The sequence below is a fragment of the Parasteatoda tepidariorum genome, chromosome 11 (assembly GCF_982258835.1).
Source record: "Parasteatoda tepidariorum strain Cologne lab strain chromosome 11, Ptep-v5.0, whole genome shotgun sequence".
In the NCBI taxonomy this organism is placed as follows: domain Eukaryota; kingdom Metazoa; phylum Arthropoda; class Arachnida; order Araneae; family Theridiidae; genus Parasteatoda; species Parasteatoda tepidariorum.
The window spans coordinates 1,460,981-1,473,822 of record NC_141765.1 but is presented as its reverse complement, the minus strand read 5'-3'; the positions used below and the strand labels follow the sequence as shown (position 1 = coordinate 1,473,822).

Sequence of the window (12,842 nt, the reverse complement as noted above, 5' to 3'; positions counted from 1 at the left end):
TGCATTAAACAAATATACTTTATTAAGCTCAATACACTTTCTTCATAGAACTTTGATGTCAACTTAATTTAGTCCAATTATTTTTGAAATCTAAAGTAATAATTCACTTTAATTCTAGATATCCGCGATGCTTTTAAATAGCTTATTAGATGAAGAATAAATGGTTTTTTAAATGAGTTTATTACTTTACTAAAAGCTTTTATATGATATTAAAATTGCTTTAAAAGCTTCAATCCAAAATCCTTATTAAATGATACTCTCATATTTCAACATTTATATTAATAATAAATTTTAAAGTTAAGAAATAAAAATATTTCTAAATTGCATTTTTTATTATCTCAATAACATATCCACTCTGCGATTAAAAAAAAGTTACTGCTTTCTTCACAGGTATATAAAATGCACGAAAAAAGTCATCTATCTTAAGTAATAAACAGGTTTGAGCGAATGCATAAATATTGTACAGAGCGAAAAAAAATAAATGACCAGACTGAATAATTTTTAAACTAATGATCAAATTTTCACGTGCTAGAACGCGATCTTACTGGTTCGAGGGGTTGACCTGAAATATGATAACTAATTAGTGCGGAAGACATTTTAAGTTACAGAATCTGACTCCAAAACATCTTGAAATTTAAAAACACTACATTTTTAAATTTAATTTCTCAGGAACTATTCGACCGATTGCCTTCAAATTTTGTACTTTGCCATGCACATTTGCATCCTTCAAAATGATGTAAAAAATGTGTACTTTACAACTTTAAATTTTTTCGACTATTATAAAATAAAATAATAAAAAATTATAAGTATTTACTCAAAAATATTTTTTGTATCGAATTACCTTTGGATAAGTGAATTCTATAATTTTGTGCAAATTTTTTTCTTTTCGCTTAAATATTTCTCAAGATATGGCGAAATAAGCAAAAAATAAAATTAGCTTTAAAGGGTTTGAACTTTAGACCACTCTACAGGCTATTAGGACCGTATTAATATCGTTAAAATATCGTTTCTTCTAATTAAGTAGTATATATGAGATCACCCCTTCGAACCATTAGGATTGAGTCGTTCATTACACTGTAAAAAATCTGGGTAAACGTTTAGCCAATACTTGGTGCAAAGTTTCTAATTGCACCATAAATTGGTTTAATGAAAAATTGTTTTAGTTAGGTTGCACCATAAATTGGTAAATATGATCGATAAATACATACATGGCGCAATCGGTTGCACCAAACTTTCGGATTATGAGAGGCACAAGCTTTAACCGTGACCGATAACTTATTTTGTAATTGTTGACTAATGGCGGATTTTGCTGCCGAAGCTTGCTATCATCTCATGCAAATTGGCCTTGAAGTTGTGTATTTCTTTTGCAGGTAAGTAAACTTTTCTTATTTATTTGCATTAATTACTGTTCATTTCCTTCATATCATCGTTAAAAATTTAGTTGTTTGTTCTGAAAGAGTGAGTTTCAAATTTCTTCTCAAAAACTATATTCGCTGTATGTATAATTAAATATTTTAAAATCTGTATTGGCTCTTTTTCAGTAAATAAGTGCAATGCCAGTGACAAATTAAAAGTGAATTCGGCAATATTTAAGCATCATAGCGTGCTGCCAAATTTACTGCTAGTGAAAATTATCTAAATCCGCGTTTTAATTGAATTCTCTTGCGCAACAAAAGAAAATAGTATTTTCTTTAAGGATTAAAACGTTTTATTAATATTTGGGCTTCTGTTTTGATTTTCGTGTGACATCTTTCTATATCGTTTATTTTTGTTTGTGAAGTCACATAATTGCATGAATTTTTATCTATGCATTATTAAATGGCCTTGAAGTAAAATTTTCAAAAACAAATTAAACTCCATTTTACCTCAATTTAATACAGAAGAGAAAGGGAGGTTGTCATGGAAACTGGGTTACTATTTAAGTTGGCCGGTTGCACGAGGTAGCAAACAAGCAGAGAAAGCGGGCAATATTGGCTTTAAGAAAAACAAAGTGCTGTTAAATTTTTTTTTCCAATTCTTTTACTAAAATTTAGAACAAAATGCAGAGGAGATCAAAATATTTTTAGAGCATTTAGAAGTAAACTAATTTCTTATTCTGATTTTTGAAAAACAGATTTCTTCTTATTTTTTATCTAAGTGAAACTAATTAAAAAAACAAAATATTGACTAAAAAAAATTTTTTTTTGAAAAAATCTTAATAAAAAAAGTACATTGATGCTCATAAATACTTTACTTTAGATACGTTTTTTTCTACTCAACTTTTTTTTTACAGTTTCCTGCATATTAATTCAGTTCACATTGGCGCTTTGTGGGAGAAGGAAAATTCAATATAGGAAAAAAAATCATAAGTATGCTTTATAATATTAACAATTCTTTCTCTTTTTAAAAGTTTTCTAAACATTTTTTTCTCGTTTATCAGAATTTTCACCAATGGTTTTAATAGTTCCTTATAAATATTGATGATTAAAATGAGGTATAACGTAAAATATTTAAAAATAAATAGGCATAAAAACATTATGATATTTGGTTACATCAGTTATGATGACCGTGAATTGTATGAGTACCAAAGTGCCTTTGAGGGGAAAAAATTCTTAAAATAGTTAAGAATATTTGAGACTCTTACTTATAGGAACTCTCTACTTTCTAGTAAATCTAAATCAAAATTGTGAGATTTTTTTATCATTTTTACTGTGTTAATCGATATAGTATAATTTTTTGTATTTTATATTTCATATGAAGCAAAACATCATTCCGAAAATAACTGTCTTAATTCTTATTTTTTTGTTTTGCAAAATGTTTACCATTTATGGCATACTCGTTAAGTTTAAATGGTGGTTGCCAACACATTTAAAGTTTTGAAAAATTATTTAACATTTTATATTGGAATTGCAAACGGGTTCAGGTACTTGGTTAAATGCCTTCTACCTTTTCCCCCCTCACACATTAATGGTTAATTGAAAACTTCGATGAAATAAAAAAAAACATAAAACTTCATTTTTTATTTTTAATTTAGTCTAAAAATTGTAATATTCATTTTCATATTGCCTCATAACAGTAATTAATAGTCTTGTATTGTTTCTTTTGTTCTGATTATTTTAAAATGTATTAAAAAATGTATTATTTTATGAAATTTACTACTAAAATATATTTCTCGTTAGCATTAGAAATTATCAATAAAAGGTCAAGCTTACTTTAAGTTATATACGGATTTTCTTCTAAAACAAATTTACTTATGATTTTTATGAAACTAGACAGTTTCTCCTTACCATTGGCAAGCGAATATTTTCCTTGAGTTAGCATTTACTTGCAAAATTTGGGATGAAAAACTAATGCTCAATTTCAGTAAATCTTTGAGAATGCATTATTCGAAATTCGTTAGAATGATTTTCTCAGAATTTATATAAATAGATCACATATTTTTAATGTAGCATATTTTGACTCTCTTTTGACTATAGCCGATAGGCAGTGGTATACAAATATAAAGTCGTATATCTTTCAAATTACAAGGTATCCCCTCCCCCCCCCAAAAAAAGAAACTGCTGTTTTCATTTGTTTTAGACTGTTTTTGACCAAAATTTCTTTCTTTCATGGCTAATTTTTTGTTTACATTATTTCTTCATAGTTTGACTCGAATGAATTTGGGGTTGATATTTTATTGTATTACAAACAATTTAGAACATGGAAAATTTTGAAATTTTCACTATTTTAGTATGTTTGCTAATAATTTTTAGACTACAATTTAATATTTTCTTATTTAGACAATGAAGATACTTCTGCAGAATGAACGGTCTTCAAAAATTGAAGACTTGAATTCGGGTGAAGGTATTTATGATCTTGTTGAGAGAACGTATAATCTCTCCCCAAATTCATATATTATAAAAAAATTTGATAAAGAATTTGAAGAGTATGTTGATCTTGATAATTTAACTGAGATTTCTAATAAAGACAAGTTTAAAATTGAAAGGATAGAACGACCTTCAGCATCCCACAATTCTACTATTTCAGACTTTTCAGCATTTCTTTCCGAAAATACCCCAAAGGAAAATATAAGTGCTGAAGTTGTTTTGAATTTAAAAACTAAATGCTGGCCAAAAAAAATTCTTTTACCTATAGAAGACTTTTCCAAACCTTTAAAAGTAGCTTTGGAACAAATGAAGGATTTAAATTGGGAACATTCTAAGGAGCTAATTGGCCATCTTGCAAACTATGTCTACCAATTCAGCAAATACCTCAGTAAATTACAAAGGCAACAGATTTGTCTTTTTCTTGTTGAGTTGTATCCATATTTAAAAAGTGATTTAGGATTAGGTATTGGATCCTTGGAACTTAAACTTATGAACAAACTGAAACGGTTGCGACAAGCGGACGAGTCATTAGAAGTGTCAGTGATGAAGAAAGCAGCACATGGACAGAAAACTCCAAAAAGAGTAAAAAGACAAGCATCGGGTACATTAAATTGGGCGCCAGACCGTTTTCCTGGCGAAGATGAAAATACTCAACAATTCCACATTGAAATATTAAAAGAAGAGTTTTCTAAAAAAGATGGGTGTCAAGACAAAAATAAAATAAAAAACTTAATGGTCTAAACTTATTCCTTTCGCCGCGAACACATAAACAATAAAATCTCAGTAAATGATATGTTATTGAAATATCCAATTTTTTTTCAAGTTAATGAACAGTTGGATGAATTTCTCAGATTGACTTCCATAGATATTAACGAAGATTTCCCACTTAATGCTATTTGCAAAGGAACGCAATTATTGAAGCTGTTCAGGCTTACGAAACTAACTGATGATCAAAAGACTTTTCTGAATAAATTGAATATGAATAAATTTCATTTGAATAACATAGATTTTGTACCCAAAAGATGCGAAGCTGAAATTTCATATGGAATTATGATTCTACCTCTTTTGCTTAAGGAGTCTATGAATCTTTTTTTTTCTTGAATTAGTAAGTTTTAAATTTTATTTTGATTTTGAAACCTATAATTAATGTAAATATACTTATTTTTTTTTTATAATTTTTTTTCTATTGCAAAATTGTGCCTTAAATAAGAGTACGTTTTTTTTAATCAGCTGCTGTTACCATTTTTTGAAGAAATACTGAATACTGACGTCAATATCTTATTGTATTTGTAGAAAATAATATTGGTATATGCAAACAGAAATGTCAGTCTATGAAGCCTTTTTAAATCAATCTTAAATGCAGAAACATTTTTTTCTTCTTTTTTTCATTCAACTATCACATTCTTTACCACAAAGGATGCCAGAAGTATTGCTCATTTAACGTTACCCAGCGGGCATCTGTGAACTTGAGCGGTGGAGGCGAACATATTACCTATGCCACAGATACCTGTTCATAGGGTGGACAGCATTCGCAAAACAGAGGACAAATGCATGGAAAGAACATCCCTGCCGAAGCAAAATTCAAGTCCGCAAGCATTGGCTATTTAATCGTGCTACTTTGACCACTTTGCCAACAGTGAAAAAACAAAAACTTCAATACTAATTTTTATGTTAGATAAAATGAATTTCTCTTCTAACCAAAAAAAAAAACAAGTTAATTATCAAGAAAATTTTTTCGCCTCTTTAATATCGTGTAAAACTTAGAAAAAAAATATATGACTTATAAATTTTCAAATAAATTCATTAATGTCCAGATATTTAAGAATTTAGAATGAAAACCCTAGGTACCTATTTACCCTAAATTATTAAATCTCTGGTCTTTTACAACACTCGTTACTCGTTACATGTCTGATTTAATTTTGGTATAGATTTAATTATTTTAGTGATTATTTTTTTCAGGTTTCTCCTGATGATGATACTCCCAATTTCAGTTCTATTCATCCTGTCATTTGTGGTGATATTGATTTCGAGGGTTATTTTGATATAGTGATTGAAGGACGCGCTGTTACCAAAGTTAAGACTTTTCTCTTGGCCGTGACATTGTTGATGTCGTTTCATTATACTCTGAATATTACGTATGCCAAAGCTGTTACTAACAGTATGAAATTCATCCAACATGTTCTGTTAGGTATTTCTGAGGAAACTTTGCCTCCCAAAGTGATTACATTGATTAAAAAATTGTAAATAATTTAATTATATGTTGAATTAAATATTACTTATTAAGGTAACTACCGTGATTGTGATAAAAAAGGAAATTTAATTTTGTCATTAATTTAATTTTTGAAAAAAAAATCAAAACTGTATTTTTTTCAGTATGTTTAAATGTTTTAACTGCAGTTTAAACTTTAAAGATACTACTACATATTTAATCCATATTAAGAATGCTCATAGTCATGTGCAAATGTTTCGATTTATGTGTGGATTTAATGAATGTCCAGTTCTTTGTAAAAATTTTCATGAATTAAAAAAACATCTGTTTAAGCATGAAGAACTGTGTACTGGACCTACTAAGTTTACTTGCGTAACTTGTGGATTTAATTCATTCTATAAAAGGAAACTAATATCTCATTATAAATCTCATTCTGTAATAGAATACCCTGTCAATAATTGTAATCGATCCTACACAAATTTTTCATCATTTACATCTCATATAAGCCGTAGTCATCCTACATTTCTAGTTGATTCTAAGCCTGTGGATGGGTCACAAACAGTTTCTCTTGATATATCTGAAATTGACGATGTCAGAAATTTTGATGAATCTTTCAACTCTCAGTCAAGTGACTTACAACATAAAGTTTCAATGCTTATTTTAAAATTACAAGAACATTTTATGTTACCACTTTCAATAGTAAACGAGATAGTTCTCGGAATAAAAGATATACAAGAATGTCAATTTGACCTCATAAAATCTGATATATCACGCATCTTAAGGGAAAATAGCATAAATGAATCATCACTTCAAACAGATTTTCACATTAATGAAATAGATATTGCTCTCGATTCCATGAAATCCCCCCATCTTCGTAAAAAATTAATGAGCTATGGAAATATATTTCCAGTTGAATATAAATTAAGTAGTGGAAAATCTTTTCAATATATTCCTATAATTGATCATTTAAAAGCATTTTGTAAGAATAGGGAAGTACTAAAATACATTTTAATGCCTTATGAAACTCAAAATTCTCTTCTTTGTGATATTCAAGATGGCAGCATATTTAAACAAAATAATTTATTTAAAGAATATCCAAATATTCAGATAATTTTGTACCTAGATGATTTCCTCGTAACTAATCCTTTAAGGGGTAATCAAGCTAGACACAAGTTAACTGCATTTTATTATACTATTGCCAATTTAGCTATCATTTAGCTATCATTTGTAAGGATTCAGACCCATTTTGACACCTCTTTTGAAGGATTTAAAACTTTTAGAAGACACAGGTATAAATATTGCTGGCATATCAGGAAAGGTAAGAGGTTCTTTAGTGTCAATTGTTGGAGATAATTTGGCATTGCATGAAATAGGGGGTTATACAACAATTTTTTCTAGCAGTACAGGTCGTTTATGTAGATTTTGTATGGCCACATATAATACCATGGAAAGTAATTTTAAGGAAAAGTATTTTACACGACGTACAAAACAAACTCATGAACGCCAAATTAACCTCATAAATGTAGATAATAGCTACATGAATTTGTATGGATTAAAATTTAACTCTCCTATGAATGATTTAAGATATTTTCATACTAGTACTATGCTTCCACCTGATGCTATGCACGACCTATTTGAGGGTATTGTTCCATTAGAATTAGCTCTAATAATTAGTAGTTTAATTAAAAGTAAATTTATTAGTCTTCCTTTATTAAATAGAAGGATTCGATCATTGAAATTTGGCTTTAATGATAAACCTAATAGACCATATGAATTAAAAGTAAACTTTGCAAAAGGAATTCAAATGCCAGCTTCCCGTATGTGGTTTCTTCTTAGATTCTTACCTTTAATGATAGGTATTTTTGTCCCGGAAAATGAAATTGTTTGGGAATTTCTATTAATTTTGAAAGATATTGTAGATATTATTTTGTCTCCAGTCATAAATACTGATTATGTGTCTTTGTTAAAGGATCTAATTTATGAACATCATACTATGTTTACACAAATATTTAAAGAAACTAAGTTGAAACCTAAACACCATTTTTTAGTGCACTACCCACGACTTATTTTAGAATTCGGCCCTCTTGTACATTTATGGTCTATGAGATTTGAAGCAAAGCATTTGTATTTTAAACGTGTTGCCCAGGCTTCTAAAAATACCAAAAATTTACCTCTTACATTAGCACAAAGACACCAACAGCTACAATGCTTTCATAATAGTCAAGAAAGGGTCTTAGGAAAAAAATTTATATTACCAATGCAAAACTTCTCGATAAAAATATTTATTCTGCAAAAATCACCTGCATTTTAGAAGGCTATGAACAGTTTTTCCGAACTTCAAAAGTTCTAGTATCAGGAATAGCTTATAAACAAGGAATGTGTGTAGTTTTAAGTTTTGAAAAAGAAGAAGCTATATTTGGAAAAATTATTATTATTTTGCGCAAAGGTACCAAAGTTTTATTTGTGTGTAATCTCTATAAATCTTGTTATGTTTTTCACATAAGAGGTTATCAACTAAAAAAATGTAATGTAATTAAAATATTAGAGCCAGAAAATCTTTTAGATTATTATCCTCTGTCGGAATATAGACATGGGAATGACAGTGTTGTCATTCCCAAACATCTTTTATTTGATCATTAGTACATTTTTAAATCTGAATCATAAAATTCTTATCTGAAGTCCTTACTTTGAGGAATAACAGGAATATAGTTAGAATCTGATATTGCTTAGCTGAAAAAGCCTTTTGACTGTGTTTCTTTTATGTTGTTATGGTCTATACCAGTGGTGCGCAAACTAGGGGTCGCCAGAAGTTTTTTGGGGGTGGCCAAATTTTTATGAAATGCATTATCCCTGCATGCTGTATACCATACAGTGTACATATAAAGAGTGAAGCGCCGTCACTCACTGTTTAATTGCAATTGGATTTCCGAAATGTCACGAAATATCGAGTCAGAAGTCATAAAACGCATACAAAATTCATCTGTATTTGCTTTACAACTGAACGAGACTACCGATATTACTAAAATGTCACAACTAATTATTTACGTTAGGTTTATTTTTAATGAACATAACGTTTTTATGTTGCAAAAGTTTGGAAGGAAAAACAACTGGAGAAAAAATATTCGAAGTAATAAATGAATATTTTGAAACAAAGTCCCTTACCTGGGCAAACTGTGTTGCGGTTTGTACTGATGGTGCTGCAGCATTAACAGGTTCGAATAAAGGGCTCAGAGGCTTAATTCAGAAGGTGGCGCCTCATATGGTATTTAATCACTGTATGATTCATCGGCAAGCTCTTGTTGCAAAAGATATGGATGCAGAGTTGCACAACGTATTACAAGACGCTGTTAGTTCAATTAACTACATTAAATGCAACAGCCACAACAGCCGTCTCTTTTCAATACTTTGCAATGAGATGGGCTCAACGTATGAGAAATTACTGTTACACACCGAAGTCAGATGGCTTTCACGTGGGAAAATACTACGACGGATATTTGATTTGAGAAATGAAGTGTACATGTTCTAAATCGAAAAGAAACATAGATGGGAAAGTTATTATATCAATGAAGTTTGGATAGGAAAGCTGAGCTATTTAGTTGATATTTTCGAAAAACTTAACGACTTAAATTTGATCTTGCAGAGTGAGAATTCAACTATCATAACTACAGCCAGTAAAATTCAAGCTTTTAAGAATAAGTTTAGTCTCTGGCAAACTGAACTGAATAAAAACAACACCGACATGTTCCCTTGCTTTAACGATTTTATCAAGGAAAATAATATAGATATATTTACATTTAAAAACATCATTTCCAATCACATTGAAAAGTTAAAGAAAAAATTTTCGAGAAGATTCGAGGATTTTCCTGAAAACGATCTTGGTTGGATTTGTGATCCTTTGACATATGCAGTTCAACGCAATTGATAGATCTAATGATCTTCTTGAGAAAGAGCGATTGATAGATCTAATTAGTGATCATACTCTTCGAAATCAATTTAAGACTCAGCCTTGCCAAAAATTTTGGCTATCCGTGGAAAAACAATATCCCGTTTTATGCAAGAATGCCATCAGAGTGTTTAATACAATTTGCATCAACGTATTTATATGAAACTGGATTTAGTAAACTAGTTTCAATAAAAACTAAATACCGCTCACGTTTAAACCCTGAAGATGATATGCGAATTGTAATTAGCAACATACATTCAAACATCGATGAGATAATTAGAAACTTGCAGCCACATACATCTCATTAAAGGGCAATTTACTGATTTTTGTGTTATACAAAAAGTATTTTCTTAAAATTATAAATAAACTAATATGAGTAAAATATGATGATGTTTTTATTCGAAGAAACGAAAGAAATGCGCGAAATATACATCGTATTTGTGAACATTTATCTCTAGGGGTCGCCAAAAATTTTCTCTCTACAAAAGGGGTCGCAGTCGAAAAAAGTTTGCGCACCACTGGTCTATACTCTCAGCTCAAAAAACATCAGTTTTTTCTTATTCACAGATTTCTAGTTTAATAAATTTTTGCTCAAGTTATGCATTTTACTTCATCTATCTTATCTTATTAGTAACCGTATATATGAAAATGATATAAATCGTAAAGATATATAAACATTGATTTTTCTTAAATACTCACCACTATTTATTAATTTGTAAAGAAATGACAGTAATTTTTTCCCAACTGAGGGAATTTTTAATCTTTTTATAAATTAGTAAAATTTGTTATCGAAAAAGTAATTTAGTTAAATTGTAAATTTTAATACGGATCAGGGAGAGTATCAATCAAAATTTTTTTACCTTATTAAAATATTGAAAATTATTTTCAGATAATCCCAAATTTCATAACTGTAAATAACAAAAACATACTTATCTATCATATTTTTGTGTAAATATTTTGTATTCATCTTATAAATGCTGTAATATGTATGAAAAAAATAATCTACATATTTAACTTTTAAGACTATTATTTTGTATATCGTATATCATCTTGTCCATGTATATAGATATCAGTGATTAAATATGAATAAATTATGCTTGGATATTGATCTGGACGTGGTCATTTTTTCATTATTATTTCCAAGTTATATAAGTATTTTTGTATTTTTAAATTTACGTCAAATTAATTATTTCCCTTCGAAAATGCAAATAATGTAGGGATGTTTCTCTAATTAGATATTGGGGGGTGATGATCAATATTTGTCTACTCTTTCATATAAAACTTTGCTTGTAAATTATAATTTTTCAATTTTAAAATATTAAAATTCTTTTGAAAAAGTTTTTAATTTGAAGAAAGAAAAACAGACACTATAGAATAAGTACCATTAATGTTTTAAAGAATAAAATATAAAAAAGAATTTAAATACTAGACAGAAACAAATTATTATTACTATGTATTTAAAAAGAATTTTAATATTTAAAAATAGAAGTATTACTTTCACAAACAAATATATATACATATATATATTAAAGCGCCAAAAGCGGAGACAGTTAGCATCATTATTAAGTATTTATAAAGCATTCAAAAGCATATATATATACATATATATAAAATTCAAATTTGATTTATATAAATGTCATGCCAAATAATAAGGAAAAGTTACACTATTGTCTAACTGATACATATTTGGCTTCAGTAAATAACCCTCTTATGACAGAACCTCCTAATTTGGGATTACTAAAATATCAATTCATCGTGCAATCTTCTCCTACTTTTGAGGGCTTTATAAATACTTAATAATGATGCTAACTTTCTCTGCTTTTTGGCCCTTTAAAAATACTTAATAATGGTGCAATCTTACCCTACTGTTTAACACTATAAAAATACCTAATAATGGTGCAACCTTCCTCGCTTTTATTTCCCTTCAAAACCTTGATATTTGGTGCAACCTTCTCTCGTTGTTTGGAGCTAGAGAAAGCAACAATATATAGTAAAGCTGAACGCCAAATTATGTAGCCAGCAAATGAATGCCAATGTTTGGTGCAGCATAGCTCGAAATTTTTTACAGTGTAGATCGAAAGTTATTTAGGGTTTGCCCACTCTGTATTTACAAAATACATAGTACATTTATTTTATTTCGGTGTAAAATTATTGAATTTAGATGACATTTTAGTGCTCCACATTAATAAATAATCTACAATTGACACGAAAAAACTTTATTCAGAAAATATTTATATATTTTTCATTTCGCTAAGTGTTGATGAAGAATAAAATAATTCTCCGCATTCGATTCGATGGCTTCATGTCGCTTTGGAAGTTATGTCTACTTCTTTTCTTCTCGTATCAATGGTGTGGAAACGTTTTATTATTTAATCTATTGTTACCTTTTATTTAATCTATCGTAACTTACTATTTGATGTATTGTTACTTCTATAAAAAGAAGATGAAATCAGAATGGAACAAATTTTAGTCTAAAAATATAATAAATAATCTTTAAAATCTCTTATAATCTTTACTGTTAAAACCTAATAAATATATAATTTTTAACTCCTCCGTTTTTAGCCAGTGCTTCTTGAATAAAATGTAATTTTTTGGTATTTCGTTTTGGACGAATTAAAGTTGACTTTCAAAGATTTGGCCACTACCATACATAAAAACACTTAAAACAAATATTTAAGACCTAATATTAGAGGGTTGACGTTTTTAAGCGATAGCAAAATTAAACAACTTTTGTTAATCTTAATTGTTATTACACTCACTGTGAAAATTTCCAGATAAAATTGCAGTAAAAAGAACCGGTACTCAGGGTACCGGTACTTTTTTACCATAAAATCTGCTTTTACAG

The 12,842-nt window shown here is 28.8% G+C and overlaps 1 protein-coding gene across 1 annotated transcript; it reads left to right on the top strand.

Moving 5' to 3' along the window:
- The first annotated feature begins 1,296 nt into the window (after positions 1–1,296).
- On the top strand, positions 1,297–10,969 carry LOC147801161 (uncharacterized). Its single transcript, XM_087155121.1, has 5 exons — positions 1,297–1,370; positions 4,295–4,427; positions 5,805–6,062; positions 6,388–7,207; positions 7,287–10,969. Exons 1-5 carry the CDS (start codon positions 1,297–1,299, stop codon positions 8,363–8,365), a joined length of 2,364 nt encoding a protein of 787 aa, XP_087011247.1. The 3' UTR covers positions 8,366–10,969.
- The last annotated feature ends 1,873 nt before the right edge of the window (positions 10,970–12,842 follow it).